This window comes from Lepidothrix coronata, unplaced genomic scaffold, assembly GCF_001604755.1.
Source record: "Lepidothrix coronata isolate B3197 unplaced genomic scaffold, Lepidothrix_coronata-1.0 Scaffold45, whole genome shotgun sequence".
Lineage (NCBI taxonomy): Eukaryota > Metazoa > Chordata > Aves > Passeriformes > Pipridae > Lepidothrix > Lepidothrix coronata.
In genome coordinates this window covers 4046821-4064079 of record NW_016690225.1, presented here as the reverse complement: position 1 = coordinate 4064079, position 17259 = coordinate 4046821, and the positions used below count along the sequence as shown (strand labels likewise).

The window sequence follows — 17259 nt, the reverse complement described above, 5'->3', positions numbered from 1 at the left end:
GTACAAGTGTTTTTTTGGTTGGTGGATTTCTTCTGACAAATTTTTTTACTGCCTGTACAAGGTGTCAGTCTTTGGATTTATTTCTAACCTCTCCTGTATTTGCTATGGACTATTACAAAGCAAGAGTCAGTCAGTCAGGATGGACAGCACTCCTGTTGCCAACCATGAGACCAAAATTAGGAATTTAGTTTTCTTCTGGCTGTATCTGCCTGTCTACTACAAATTTTACAAGAACAGCTGATAGACATTTCTATCAAACCATATAATTTAAGATGAAATTATCTAAATTGACCAATTGTTTTATCTGAAACATTTTAGTTTAGGGAAAAAGGATATTAGACTTTTCATTGTCAAATTTGTTACATGTGTGAGTAATAAAGACCAAGAAGTTGATCCAAGAATTTACAATTTAAATAGCTGAGATTAATCTTAAGAAGATTTATGAGAAAGCTGATTTGGAATGCTATATTATATAAATTAATAGTGACAGATTTTTATGGGTAGTACACTTAGGAAATGACTACAAAATAAAACTTGGAGGTCATTTTATTCAAAGTTAAGCAGTATAATTCAAATAAATTATTCCGTTATTTACTGGGAATCAGATGTTCACATGCTATAACCTATTTAAGTATTTGTATTTTAGTCTATAGTACTTGGCAACTAGTTTCTTCATAAAGGGGCTCATAACGTCAGGGGTGAAGAGTGATAATATAACATGTTACCAGTGATCTGCGGTCAATAGGTAAATAGTTTTGATGATAAATAGTGCAATTTGTAGTCAGACCCGATTATCAGTGTTTGTATCAAACATACCAGTTTTTCTATCAGACATAGTTTTCCTAGATAAGATGCTGTTAAAAATGTGCATGTCAGGACACTAAGCAAGGAAAAGACCTCAAGAAATTGTGTTTTCTAGTTTATATACTAAATCCAGCTATATAGCATTTGAAAATGAAATCTTAAACATTTTGAGTCACAGGTGCTCAGTATTTCTGAAAATAAAATCAGTTTAATTTTCCATAAAATAATCATAACTTGGAACTTTTCCATTATGAAGTAAGTTTAACATTTTACAGAGCAACTATACAAATGTAATTTATACCTGAAACAACCTGCCACCCAGGTACTGCTGAACTAGTTTTGAAGAAAAAAAATTGTATAATCTTTGTTTACGGAACTTCTATATTCAAATCTCTTTAAAAGCCCAAGAAGTTAGAACAATGCAATAGAATGGCAATGTTTATAAACCATTGTACTCTGACTGTTCCATAATGTTAACTTGAAATAATTAAGTTTTTGTACAGAGTTTCCATTTCCTTACACTGAGAGGACTCTGAGGGAAGCACTTAGTTTGTAAAGTGTGAGTTATGACCTGCCATTAAATTACTTGATAACACATTATTCTCTATGATGATACATCATTTTTATGGAACTTGGAAATATTTAAAGGAGTTTGTACCTTTATAGATATACAGGTGTTATGCAACATTCTTTACATATAAACACTACTTTGTACCTGCTAAAAACGAATCCACAGACTGAAGAGGAATTCAACATTTAAGACATTTACATACCTTTTTCAAGCATACCTAAAGGATTTCATAAGTTCAGCAGATTTTAGCATTTGAATGATATGCTGTCAATGCTTTGACTCAGAGTCAGTAACTGTGGTTTCAGCCTAGGTGTAAGGTAGACACAGTTTGAGATTCAGTTAAAGGCATTGAAATAAAATTACACATCTGAGCATAATCACTGAGTTTGAATTAGTTTTGAAAGCTCAGTTTAGAATTGTAAGTTTACACTCACAGGTGTGAGTTGAGCACCATGGGCAGCCTTGTTCTTTTATCAAAGAAATGTATTTAGCAATGGTCATGAAGATGTGGCAACATGGGCCTTCAGCTGGCCACAGAGACACTTGGACTAGAGGAACCTATAGGATTTGTGGATCTGCCCTGGTAACACAGCTCCTGCTGACTACATCAGATGGAGCTCAGGCATGCTCACTCACACTGACTGCACATCTTCTAATTACACTGTAACATGATCAACTTCACTTAAAGATTAAATAATATCTTTCCACTTCCTCTAAGTGAATAATGATTAATTCATTTTAAGTCCAAAAGTCTTCAACAAATAAATAAAAGCAAGTTGACTTTTATTATGGAAGTACTTTATTTCAAAAACTAAAGATTTCACAAGATGAACTCTTGTACAAGTATTAAAAATGTAGAAACAATTCTCCTGAATTTATGAATATGTAACTTGCATTTTCGTAGAAATTTTTTTCATAGCTTATTTTTTCATTGAATCCAAACTAGGCGTGTTTGCTTACAACCATATGGAAGCTCTTGAGTTAGCTCACAGCTGAAAAATGTGGTTTTACTTGGGACATATTGTATACTGAGTGATTGAATCTAAGATAAATTTTAAAAAAAAGTAGGATTATTTAAGATAAAATGAAAAGAAACAGAGGATAAAGCAATCACGTACTTCAGAGCAATTTCTGTTATAAAACAGTTTGGTGGGGCTGAGAACCCAGCAAGAGAAAACGAACGCAAACAGTGAAATGATAATAGTGCAAGCACTTACCATTTATTAAGTTTTAAAAACCTATACGCTTTTTATTCTGGTCAACCTTAAGTGAATCACTTGGCAGCTGGTATTAACAGCAGAAAGCAGATAGCCACAAACCAACTGGATTGCAACAGTGAAGTGTCAAAGATTAGAAAAAACTTGAGATCTGATTTATTTGATTAAGACAGCAATTTATAGGTGACATTGTTCATCCTATTGTGTACACAGATGCTGAGGAAGGGGCAGACCTTCAAAGGCCTGTATCATTCCTTTAAAGCATCATACAGAAATGCTTCTTTTTTCTGAGCTTTGATGATTCATCATTTAAAACCCATTGCTGGATCTTGTATAACCGTGTCTTGTGAGTGGGATATAGCAATTAGAAAAGGCACCATCAGACTGCAAAAGTGAACTGAGAAATTTGTAAAGGCCACAAAGAATTCAGAGTAATTTTTCTTTAGCAGATGGACATGCAACTCCTTCAGTCAACTGATAAGCTGAAGGTGGCCTGTCCAGCTGCAGGCAGCTCATGAGATCTTGGACCTGCGGTGAGGCAGAACTTCATGAAACCAGTAGAAGAGAGGGGCATACCACATGAATCACATGGAACTTTTGGCCATTACATTTGTCCACCTGGAATTTATGACTGGAGTACTACTACAGGAAACTTTTGTGCTTAATTTACTCTTATTTTTAGTCCTGCAGAAACCTCTGGTTTCCTCATCTGGTCACTTTCTTTTGCCACACTTGCTCTTAAAGTCTTTGAAGCCAGAGAAGGGCACAATAAACAGCACCACCTTCTTATGGCTCTCTCGCCAATCTTCACAATTTTATCTTATACCTTAAGTAAGCGTGAAATAAAATTTACATTTATATGAGTGTTTTTTCCCTTATAGATCACTTTTCCTTTCTTCTTTAGTGGTATTTTCTTTCAGGTTTTAAGTTATATGATCTTATTTTTTCTCATATGAAGAAGGTCCCTTTTTGAAAAACACTCTTGTCTGAAAAAAAGAGACTGTCAGACTGTGTCGTGAATGAGTCGGAAAAGCGATAGACTAACAACTCTCAGAAACTTAACAGCAGATTTTAAAAAGAAACTTTTTGAAATGAAATACAGACTTCAGAAAATTGTCTTTCAGATGTGCAGTACAGGATTCAGGACAGATTATCACAGGGTGCCAGTTACTATATTTCAGTAGTGCTATGCCAATTTATACCACTTACAGACCTTTCTTACTACACCTAAAATTGAAATACATGCCATTTTAGAAAGTACTCTTAGCTGTAAGAGAAAGTCCTGACCATGGAGAGAACTTTCCTGAAACTGCTGTAGCAGTTGGTTCTATTTTCTTCCCTCTATAACCTCAATTCAGTGACCTATTTATGATAAATTTTTGAATACATATTCTGCAATATTTTACATAAGTTGAAACTTAGTGTCTTACCTAATACACATGTTTATGATAAATATATTATTTCCTGGTACTTCTTTCCTTGGTTTTTTTCTTATAAAGATTTTTGCCTGATGTGAGGCTTTATGTATTTTCCCCCCTGACAGCTGTATAAGTTCAATGAGCTTTTTGCAGGGTGGTTGACTGGTAGGAGGTATAAACATGACAGGCTGGTTTGAAAAAAGATTCTGCTAGTATTTTCCTGTTGATAGGTGACACTGAAGTCTGCAGATCTGTATTTGAGGAAACAAGAAAATTTATAAACCAATGTGTTACATTTTCGCTCAAAGTAAAACTAATCCTTGGTTTCTCTAGTTCAGAAAAAAAGTAGTATAATATATGAGTAGGAACTTTACTTTTTCAAGTGTATCAGAAATTCTTGCATAAAATATACAAAGAATTTGCTCTACTGGATTGATACAATTCCAAAATCAGAGTTTGAGACTATTTCATTACAGGTCAGACAGTTTAAGTATAAAACTTCTTAAAGCACTTGACAGTATTATTTTTCACCATAGTCTTACATTCTTATGCTTATAGCACTGGCCATCACACAGAAATATTAAAGGATATTATAAATTATGCAATAGTCTTGCAGCACAAATACAAACCGTGATAGCCTTTATAATACATAGTGCTCATCGGTTCATATTGGTGAGCTTTACAAATGGATCTAATTCAGAGCTTAAACTACTTTAGGACCTCTTTTCCCCTCCTGTGCTCCACAGATACCAACTGTTTTTTCTCTCAGATGTATAAAGTGACACAAATGTACCAGCACTCAGAACAAAACATTTAATGTAGACCCTTTTGTCTCCAAAACACGAAAAAAGTTCTCTATGAATGCTGTGCAGCTTGTAACATTTGATCACTATAATAAAAGCCTGCTTGATCTATATAAGGCAAATTTTCTTCTCTGTATATACCAGGCAGGATAGTGCTTCAGCAGTTAAAGCCATCTCCTTTAGCCATAATGTGCATAAAAGCAGTGCATACAGCAAATGTACATGCCATGGTATGCAATATAAAGTTTTCATACCAAAATTTAAAAAAAAGCAAGTTTGTATTTCTTAGAGCGAGGCTGCCATTGACCTGCTATAGCAACATATGTAACAGGTCTGATTCTGTATCGCTTGTCAAAGTTTCGAAAACTTATAGAATCACACAATATTCAGAGTTGGAAGGGATCCACAAGGATCTTGAAGTCCAACTCCCCAGTGAATGGCCCACACAGGGATTGAACCCACAACCTTGGCATTATTAGCACCAGACTCTAACCTACTGAGCCAGTCTCAGGGGCTGAGACTGGAGTTAATAGTAAGATGACAACAAAAAGAAATGTTTCATATTATGTAATGCTTGGAATTTTTCATACAGATGACCAACATGAGCATAGAGGAAAGGTCACTTTGCATATGTCTGGTTTATATGAGACATCTGAATGTGAAACTGTAGTCAGTGAGAAGGTGTAACTGGAACAGTGGAAGAAATTACCTGTTGGGTGGATTCCTTACTCCAATCCTGACACAAACATGCTGTGAAACCACAGGCTCTTTGGAAGCCAATGTGATAACATATATGCTGGGCAGCCAAAATGAGTCTGGTTTACAGGGGTTTGTAAAGCCAAACAGTTCCATGGCATGTTCACAGATAAAAGTGAATTGCCTTAGCACTTCTGATCAATTAGCTAGAGCTAGAGCAAGCACCTGCAAAGTGTGAAGCCCATGCTAACACGAGACTTTGTAGCTCAAGTGGCTCTGTGTCACTGGCCTCTACTATTCTGGGACATGTCAATCCTCATCTGAATTTTGAGATCTTCCTCAATAAATAATTCAGCTTTTTCTGATCATTAATTCCTTGTTTGACCTACTGAGAATAAAATTAGGTTGATTCTTTGGGTTCTGAGTTCAGTAAGTTATAAAGACAGTGACTGCTATGGTTGAAGCAGGCCAAAGAGACTCAATCACAATCCAAGAAATACCCTATATTTTTTTATTTTCTATTCCTCTGTGAACTTAAGCTTATGAATGTCATGGCACCTAATCCCTGTCTAATGGAAGTCAAAGAGTTGCCAAATAATTTTGTTGATCACAGTATCAATGAAGAGTTATACTGCAGATTTTGGAGGACCCAAACTCATTGAATCTATCCAATGGCCCTTCCTGTAAATTGGCACCCAGTGCCTTACACACATGCAGAAGATCTGGTTTTGGACTCAGTGGAGTACTGCCTACTTCCATCTGAGCAGAATGATCTTCTGTGAATCCCTGTCTGCTGGGCATCTTGATGTCACAAAGACCAGAAAATTATCAATTGTACTGTTTTAATATATAGTATCAGATTTAGAATTCACTTGCTGATGGATCTTGTGACGCTTAGAGGCCATGATCACTCTCTTAAAAGGGGACTAGGTCAGGAACATAAAACACTCTGCAATCTCCAATGTACAGAGCAGTGTGATTTTGGTATTACTAGGACTGCAATCATAAAATTTTATCAATTTAAAAACTGTGCAATTGTGAAACTATTAAAGTGCTTGTGATAAGCAAGGTCAACTAATTAAAGAGCGCAAAATAACAAGAGTGAAAAATAACAAGCTCTCTGGAACTGTTTATTGGCACAAATCAGATGGAATTGATAGAAAAAGGAAAATTACCAAGAGACTATAATACTAGTTTGTCTAAAAAAAAATCAGATTTAACTAAAAACGACAGAAGTCACACTGATTTTGTCAACCTGGAACTCTAAGATTTTAAAGATGAAAATTATTAAGATTGAGAAGCTTTTAACTTAAGAATGGAATTGGACTTGTGTTAGATAGAAGACACTAAATATAAATTGTTGTGACCTGCTATTTCACATATTTTAGGGAAAATGATTTAAAAGGGCTAATTGTATTCCCACTTCCTCAGACATTTTTCCTGAAAAGATTTATTTGCTGCCACTGTAACGAAAACTCATTTATATGATACATCTCCCTATAGAAACAACTGTTGGATGAAATTAATATTAAAGCAAATGTTTATGTAGCTAATCATCAAATAAAGAAATCCAAATTTTAAGGACCCAACAGAGCTCACCTCAGCTGATGTCCGCAAATTTTATTTTATATTCTTTTTTTTAAACATTTAGAACATACTACGAGCACCCAGGGAAGTGAAATGCAGACATGCTTTAGAGAAGGTTTTCTTAAACTGCCTTTACAATTTCATCTGGGTGCATTATCAGTGCATTTGAGAGGAGGACAGAGTAAGAACACAGGACATCTTTGTGGTACCGCCAAAGGAAAGCTTCAACATGCAGTGTCGTATTTATGTTTCCTTTGTTTGGATCACCACCACCACCACCACGTTCCCAGCCGGCTGTGCTTGGATTTGCTCAAGCACATCGGGTCCACTCACAGGCCACAGAGAGAGGGAAAAATCCCAGCCTTTATGTTCAGAGCTCAGAGAGCAGTCTGGAAGGTTAACTTTGCTTTCTGGCCCACTAACCTGAAAGAAACACCTCTGGCCAGTTGCTGAAAGGGCAGCCAGCTGACCACACAGGGTTTGGCGGTGGGATGAGAGGGCACAGCTAAGCTCTTCCCCCTGAATTGACTCAGCTGCCTTCACAACATCAAAGCCTTTGCAGCACTCCAGGGGTGCTCACAGCCCTTTGAAACCACACACATTTCGCGTACACTTTTACAAATAAATAAATAATTCCTTAGCAGAGACCAAGCCTGGGAAAATATCAGACCCCAAAAGGGACTATTTCCACAAATTGTGTATCTATAAGTCAGTAGTTATGGTTACAGTTTTGTCAGTGCCTATTATAACAGACAGCACCAATTTTCCTTTCCAATTATATTCCTTAGCAGATGGACAAAACCCCAAAATATTATAAAAACACCTATTTAATCTTTTTGGTAAGATTCTAAGCATTAACCTCATTCTTTCACTAGCTAGGTGAATGGCAGGAAGACACCTTTTACATGCATGCATTTCTCATAAATGTACCATTAATTTAGTTGTTTGTTTAAATGTATGTTTCAAAAAGGAAAAAAAAAATCACTGTTGACAGAAGTAAAACTTAAGGAGAATGTATGATAAATAAATAAAGCCTTTCTTCCCTGTAAAGAAAAAACCCCACAGAAAACATTTCACCAACTTTTTTCCCTCCTGTGACTGATTTTCAGTCCCCACAAGCCGAATGAACACATACCATAAAAAAACCCAAACTCTGCAGTTTTGTCTAGAACTTTATGAAAATATCTTGTGCTGGGTGAGTTGCCAGAACAAACACAAAACTCCATAAAAGTCCAAGGGTGTGATCTTTTCATGAGGCTCAGGAGATAGCTATCAAGTGCCACAAAGGTATTATCGCTGAATAAATACCTGAATTCATGCAATATGTAAGAGAATAATTATCCTGGATGTAACTGGAAATTTTTAAGCATTGAAACTGCTAATTTCCTATACACAGCACACAATTTTCAGTGTCCAACTTCCAGAAAATAGCACTTGAAGAAATTTCCAGTCTAAATTGGTATTAGAATAATAATATTTCACAAAAGCTACATGATTATGACTTATTAAAATTAATAGAAATTGTATTTGTAGGCTAGAATTGATAATGTGAAGTATTGCCTTCAAAAATATATACAGTGTAGCCATCTTTAATGATTACACATCTGAAAATTTGTGCATGCATTACACAATGTATGCACTATTAATCTTTATTATTAATTTCAATTGTTCACCAGAGATAAATAAATCTACAAAAATAAACTTCTGATTTATTTTATCATAACTATTTGACCATTTAATATAGCATTTACTGAACTTATGGAAAGCTGTAATTATGCCTTGGTTACTGTTACTTGCAAAAATAATAAATATATTCTATTAAATGCAAACAGCAGAAGATAAAATTGCAGACAAGAGTTTGAAGGGAGAAGATTGTATTTCTTGGTTTATATCTATCCAAAGACCAAGTATTATTTCATTTGAAGTTGATGAGAAATCGTCCATTTTCACTAAAAAAGTGATCTGACTGTTGAAGTCTTATGGATTAGTTCATCAGTCTGCAACTAAATGACAGAAACCCATAAAACTGATAAACACCAAAACTCACAAGCTTTACGGTTTCATAATATTCAAATTTATCAAAAAAAGACATATAAAATAGCATATCAATTTAATATAGTTGAGTGGTGTTACTGGGGAAATATTAAGCTCTGAGATTTTAATATTCATATGATTTCAGTATAGTTCATTTTACTGGCCAAGTAATATTTATATTTTCAGTTACTGTAATTCTTTATGAAGCCCTTGTGAAGAACGAAATCAAAATTACAACTCCATTAGGAAACATTACAGTTGCATGGTGATATGCATTTTCAGACAGTCCATCATTTGGTAAAAATTTAAAAGAAAAACACATATGTGGAATCCCATATACATGTAAAGATCAAGGGCTCACACACATCCACACAAGTAGAGCACCAGCCTGCTTCTGATAAAGAGGAGAGTATTGCAGTGTGCAGACTTTTGAAAGTACAGTTGTCCTGCAGTGAGGAATTTGCAGAATCTGCAGGGCCCTACAGGGATCAAGGAGGTTTGTGTTAACAATGCAGTACTGCTGCAGGACAAAGAAGAAATGCTCTCTTTTTCATCTTTATAAATATCAGGTTTAATAGGATAGAAGCAACTAAGCAAACAGCTACTCTATTTTTGTAGGAACAATATGTGCCATACATTTTCTACTTAAAAAGCTCATCATTTTAGTTTGCTTTCTCTTATTTTAGCAGTTTGCTGATTTTTTTAACATATCGAGAATACCAAAATTGAAAGAGTATTCACTAAAGACATTAAAATTACATTGAAATGCTGCACTAGATAAATAAATTGGTGCTCTCTGATATAAAAGGAGCATGCTAAGAGCTGGAAACAACTTTCTTCAGCAAGTTGTTCCTCAGCTTTGAGGAATCTTAGATAAGTTCATGGAACATCACACATACGCAGGACCCCAACTTGTTCAGGACGTACTACCGTACTACATCTCAACAGCACCCAGAACCTTATTCCACTCTTTGGTGTGACATGCATTTGTTATTGCTAGCGATGTTTTCTATTCTCAGAGCAAAACTCAACTTGCAACATTCATTAATTAATTGCAAATATTGCATCCTTATTTGTGACTATTTATTGAAACAATGCTTTCTCATTGGTTATCAATATCCTTTGGCTAAAACAGAAGCTCTCTTTCTGTCAAGTCAGAGAAGCATAAGCCTTCAGACAGAAGTGACAACATACTTTTTGGACACTTGATAAGGCTACATCAGCACCCCAGCATGTGCACACACCTGTAGATTATGTACAGGCAAACTGAGTGTAGGTTTGTGTGGTAGAAGACGACTGGTGCCCTGAGCCAGGAGCCAGAAGTGAAGGCAGATAGAGTGAAAAATTTCGTCCAGAAAAAAAGAAACCTTTGAAGTTTGGTCTTGAAAAACAAAAAGGAAAATAAAAGAAGGAGAAATGGCATACAGTCAAGACTGTATTATCTGGAACGTTCTTCAAAACTCAGTTTCTTCCCTCCTCTGATAGTCCTTTATGTAAGTGTTTCCTGGCCAAGGCGAGGGCCAAGGGAAGAACACTTGAATCCAGACAATTTAGCTGATATTATTTCTTTCTACTGCGTTTTGGCAGACAACTTTGCTTCTCTCAAATCCCACAGACTGATAAGAAAAGTTAATTTCACCAATTTATTCTCTGAAAGACCAAGTCCAGTGGGAATAGTGCATGAAAATGTTTGGCAAATAAATCTACTGTTTGGCTGATATTCAAAACTATACTGAAAGATGTTTGAACATTTTTTTCCAGCGTAGCAAATTTTTGCAGGAAAAAAGATAACAAATTCACTTATTTTTAGTTTAATTTCCTTGTTTTCCAGAGGTAGAACTATTTTTAAATACTATGTAATATCAACGTAATCAACTATAGATTAATAAAAACAAACCAGGGTAAAACAATAAATCTTTTCCCAACATATATATAATCTAAAACTACTCTGATAATATTGTAAGAGGTGGTCACTTTACTATAACTATTTGTTTAGAACTTCAAAAGTATACTGAAAGAAATATATTTGCATTTGTTTTCAACACAAACTAATTATTTTTGAAATTAAAAAAAATCCTTTCATTAAAAATTAGCTGAAAAAGGGAGTATTTTTCAGGATTAGAAATTAAATCCTTTCTTCAGAAATACCTCAAAACTTGTCCATCCTTGGTTTTATCTTATTTCAAGAGAGCTTAAGTGACTACCAGAGAGTGATGAGAATGCAAATTACAATCAGAAACTTATGTCAAAATTCTGCATATAATTACCAGTTGCTCGAATATCAGTAAAGAAGCACTGTGCCACGCATCACATAAGTGGAGTATGAGTGTGGCACATATGACTCTGAGTCCTGCACCACTGGCATACCATGAGACATGTCCATACAGGACATGTGACAAGCCCCCAAGAATCCCAGTAAAATTCAAAGGCAGAAATCTTCCACCTCCATACACGGTCTAGTCCAATGCTTATCATCTCTGCTGCATTTTCAGCCCGTTATTTCTTGTCCTAGTGCCAAAGGACAGGGAGAACAATTTCTTCTTTTCCTATTTGCAACAACCTTTTAAATATTTGAAGACAGCTATCATGTCTCCACTCAGTCTTCTCTAGACTAAACAAACACAGTTCTTTCAGTCTTTGCTCCTGGGTCATATTTGGAGACCTCTGATCATTTTGTTATTCTCCCCTGGATTCTTGCCAATGGATCCACATCTTTCCTGAAGTGCAGTGCCCAAAGCTAGACATGGTATTCCAGCTCAAGCCCCACCACTGCTCTCTGTACACTGCAAACAATTCATGTCTCTTATGCTTAGCATGCCTGTTAACACATCCTGGTATGCCTGCTTCCTTATCTGGGTATGACAGAAGTTACATATATCAGTTTGGATCCTCTACTGAGTTGCTCTTTGAGCAGAAATATTGCATTGCGAATCTGCAAGTGATTATTTCTCCCCCTTTGTACTTGTCCTTACTGAACTCCATCAAACTTATCTCTGATCATTCCTTCTATCTCTCAGGGTTATTTTAATTACAATCTGTTATAGTTTGGCCCTGGTGGCAGCCAGGCACCACACAGCCATTTGCTTCCCCACTCTCTGCGATGGGGGGATGTGGAAATTCAGAAAGGTGAGAATGAGAAAACTCATGAGGTGAGATGAAGACAGTTAAGTAGTTAAAGAACTTGCAGTTTCAATCTCTAGTTCTACTACTTTAGGTCATGATTAATCAAATTTTCCAGCCTGGTAGCTTAGCAAAATCCTAGACAAAAAATGCAGAATATGGATGGGATAGTTCATGGGATGGGATATGCCAGTGGTTCCTACGTGTGCTGGTGGTGGCCTCATTACAGGAATGACAAAGAGCTCCCATGAGCACATATGAATCGTCTGTGCAGCAGATCTAAGTAAGCCACATAGAATCTACTGTTTTATATCTAGCATTATCGATAGGACTCTCCCACTAATTCAGTTTTTAAATGCATGCAAGATAATATGTCTCAAACCCACAAAGGAAGTAAAGCAAGAACAGAAAGTTTATTCTGGTAACTCATCTGACAGTTGAACAAAAGCAGTTGAGACAACATGCAAACCAAGACAATCTCATCCTCCAAATAATTTGCTTTAGACAAGCAGCCATAACTTTAAAAGGTATGTAATATATACATGGACATGTTTTTCCTCACAGCTGACAAAGATCTATTCTTGCTGGATATATCCTCACAAGACCTTTGGCAAAATGCTACTTACATTCTTACTGGTCTAGTTTAGTGCAATTTTGAAACTAATCTCTTGGTCATTCCCATTGGGTGTACTTTTGGTTCCCACTGTGGAGCAGCCATTGGAGCATAGACTGTACTCTGTTTGGATGAAATACACTAAAAGATGTGATCAGTTCAGGGGAGCAGGCTGGAATGAGCCCAGAGCCCCAAGTATGTGTTGTGTGCATGGTGCTCTTGGCACCAGCTCATGCTCTGCAGATCCCTTTCCATTTGCCTGTGTTACTGACTTATAGACAGGGGCACAAGTGAGCATAGAGTCACTTATGGCAGAGGTAGTGGGCTAGTGACGTAGGTATGGGACCCTTCTTTCAAATGGAATTATTACCTGCACTCAAATGATCTCAACTAAATGTAGCCAATTTTATAAGTTGCCTGTATTGGTATCTCATAGTTCATTCTCATATGGTAACAGGAAGGAGGAAGATTACTTGCATCTTGGCATTTATTCCCTCATCTTGCAACCATTTACCCATATTTTACATAAAGTATCCTTGAGGCTTATTGAACTCTCCCAACCCACATAAGGCAAATTGTCTATTGTTTTGTTTTGGTTTTTTTGTTTAGGCAGACTAATAGCTATTGCATGAGACCAGTATGTAATCTAGGAATAGGTTATTAATTTCGGCAGAGTAGCTTAAGGAATGAAGTATTAATGAAGTAAATAGCAATGTTTAATCATATGGGAGTAAACACATCTGCATTTTCACAGACTGAAAGAATACATTTCCAGATAACTATATTTCAGTGATGAAAGACCACACTGAAACAGAAATTCCATGAGCTAATAACACACTGCAGTTCATGGAAAACAACTTGATACTCCCCATGGTTAAATACTACAAATAATGAAGACATGAGATGTGGAAGCCTAGTATTTGCATTTAAAAAAATTCTAAGCTCATTTCAACCACCTTAGACTTTTCAAATATTGAATCATTTTGGACTGTCCAGCTTTCTTTTTTAATCAACACAGGATATTGTTCAGTGAGTTTCAAGAATGACATTTGTTTTGCTGGCTTAGGGAAGTGGGGAATCCTTCCATTTGCCTTTAACAGTAAATGATAAATCCAATGCTGTCAACAGATTTGCTATACCTGGCAATGTGCAGATGAATAATGCTTTGATAAATAAAAGAGTTTTCTGTTCCAGTAATAACAAAGTGAGTGATCTTGTTGAAAAGAAAAGCCTGGCAAATGTGAAGGGTTACACAGATGCTCCCAAAAGGCTCGTTTCCCAAACAGTTGTATTAACCCACAATAAAAGTAATCTTAACATTAAAAATAATTCCTAGTTTTATCTTTAAAATATGAAAATGTGAGTCCTCTTGCTGTGCCTCAACAGATTGAAATGTTTTAAGTGAAGGCAGAATACATTATTCTCTCTACTCTTGTTTTAGCTGTGTGCCACTGCAACACTCAGCAGTAACTCAGTGTGTGCCAAACATGAATATTTTTAAGTGTCATTTGAGTTTTAAAGGCTACAGTAAGTGATGGGAACACAATTGTCTTGGGAATCTACAAATAACTTTAAAAAAGCTCATAAATCTGGCTTTCATGGTTTGGTTTTCAACAGCTTTATGAAATATGTCAAAGCTTGAACACAGTGAGTTAGTTTTCCTTCAAATTTTTTAGGCTTGACTTTTCTCAATCTTTTTTTTTGATATGCTGCAATGAGACAAATAAAAAGGACTTCTCTTTAAAAAAATCAGGCATCAGCATATTAGGTTTTTTTAAAGTTGCTTTCTTATTTTAATTTTTTTTTTTGTATCAGCAGAGGAAAAACTAAGTAGGGCAGCCTAAAGTATTCCCTCATCAACAAAAACATAAAATGTTTCTGTTCAGCACCCAATATATTACAACATAACAGACCACATATTAATGAAAAAGTCATGTATAATTAAAAACTGTTTTTTCTTCAATTGTTTAAAAGAGATGCATGGCAATGATGAAGCACAGCAGAAACCCGGAGAGCTGCATTCAGAAGTTCCACGCAAACCTCCCTACTTACAGGGAAACACATGCACTACACTTATAATTAGCAGGAAACACTTGGTTTTTAAAATATGAACTAAAGGTTCAGTTGAAATTCAATATTCAACAGAGAAAAGTCTTTAAAAATGTCTGAGAATTACAAAAATAAATTACCTGGCATCACAAAACTGGATGTCACTGCTGTGGAATGCTGCCAACTGCAAGACTAGACCTGGTTGGAGTTGCTTTCAGAAACTCCAGAAAGAACTGCTGACATGATCAACTCTGCTCTACAACTTCCCTGAGCAGTATTTCTTGGCAGGAGTACTTCTTTATGCATCATAACATCTCTTCTTCACTTAATCTATATCACAAACTGGAAGAAAAGATCCCATAGGAAGCATGGAAAGCAAAGTCATTTAATCCTTCAGCACTAGGAGTAGCAAGTGGAATTGCCAGCGCATACACAACAAAAAAAACCCAGGTGTTTAAATATTTGACCAGGTGCTTTTTGTCAATTATGTTTTAAAATTACCAGTACTCAAGAAAAGTTTGTTGGAGAACACCACTTTCTTCATTTTGATATCTCAGTTGTTGCTGTGAGTAAGAAGAAATTTGGAACATGTCTTATTTAGAATAGAATTGTATTCCTGATTAGGATTTTAAATGCGTTTGGGATTTCAACATGTAATACCTTTTTTACTTTTTTATCACTTATTTCTAGTTTAGCTCTTTTTAGTGACAGAAATGATGAAACAATATTAATTTGACTTATTTTATATTTGCATGTGATCTTGCAGAAACTATTTTAATGAAGATAAAATAAAAGAATGACTCTACAGGTGAAGCTATTGAAGTTAAAATCTGAAGTGGCAATGCAAAATCAATTCACAAAAAATTCCAGTTCTGTTTACTGAAAATGTAATGGTGATCTACTAAAAAACTATTTTTAAAAAAAGAAGTATTCTTGTAAATTCCTTATGGAATTTGGTTTTGTTTTAAATTTGAGCCTACCAGCTATGATACAGTTAAATACAGAGAAATAGGCAGACTTATTATGGTAGTGGACTTTCAGTGACTTCTTATGCTAGCTGGGCAAAGTTTGTAGGGTCAAGCTGCTGACCCTGTCCTCCTTTCTTAGTTCCTTTCCTGTATTCCTACCATTCTTCATCTAAGAATGGTGCAGGACAGAGAGGCAACTACTTTCTAGTCTGTCTGGATTTTTCCTGAAGTGCTTTAACTTTAGTGAAAGCAAAAATCCTTTTCAAGAGGTTATCCTTGCATAAGCAAGCAGTTGCAATTTGAAAACCAAAGGATACTAAGCCGATACTGTACATAAAATATGAGCAACTGGGATTTGAGCTTAAATGCAAGATAAATACTCTGAAGCACAGAAACAGTCATGATCTACAAGCAAGATTACTAGTTATTTTCTAGTCAAACATCTGGATAGCTTAGATAAAATACAAATGCTCAGTAACTCCTCTCCTGCAAATTAGTTTTCTAGTAAAAGTATGTAAATAAATATTTACCATATCTGGCTCTGTCCAGAATTCCCACTAAAATCAGTAGAAATAAGGTGAGTGTATCAGGAATACAGCTTGAGTCCTATAACAATGTAAACCACCATGATGTAACAGAAGGTACTGTTGCTTGCACACATACTATACTAAAGTATATACACAGAGAATGAGGAAAAAGAACCTAATACAGCTATCCCTGTGTAAGGGCAAAAGTTTAAAAATGCACACTCTGTGCACTCATGCCTGTTTTTATTTTAAAATTCTATTAACTTTAAATTGAGGCGCTAACAAGATAATTTTAATGCTATCCGTGGAATTTTTTCTCAAAATTGCATTATTGGTTAAAGTGCTAATGCATTTGTCCTTATGCTATGGACTGGTACTGGGAGAGCTATAAAGCCATCATTGCTCAGACTGTTGATGGAGGAAAGAACTTACTGCACAACACTGGAATACTCCTGGGGCTAAATAGAGGAACAGTAATGATGGGATTTGGAGGGAATTCAGTAAAATCCTTCTCAATCAAAGATGGCCAGTGTCATGCAGACTTTGAAGGAAGGGAAAAGCTAAGTTGTGCAAGAGAAGATATTCACATAAACTCCAAACTGTTTTTTAAAGATTTCACAGTTAAACAAAACTACATGGTATCATCACGCTCTGTTCTGCTATATAACAGACCTCTTATTACAAACAAATATGACAATTAAACATTAAATAATCCCATACTAAAAACAGTAGTTTTATCAATTACAACCTTATCACAGCTGATTACTTTTCCAGTTTGCAGTAAAGCTGAAATCAGGTATGAGATGACTAGAAGAAGGAAAAATAAGAGTACTTTGAGTAAGTAAGTTTTAT

The 17259-nt window shown here is 35.6% G+C and overlaps 1 protein-coding gene across 1 annotated transcript in view; it reads right to left on the bottom strand.

The window, feature by feature from the left end:
* Window positions 1–2361: 2361 nt before the first annotated feature.
* The window catches only part of MCPH1 (microcephalin 1), a 119726-nt gene continuing 104828 nt past the window's right edge, over window positions 2362–17259 (bottom strand). Inside the window, 3 exon segments of the mRNA XM_017814560.1 lie at window positions 2362–2417; window positions 4023–4071; window positions 4073–4261. Of these exon segments, the coding sequence (XP_017670049.1) occupies window positions 2362–2417; window positions 4023–4071; window positions 4073–4261 (294 nt within the window).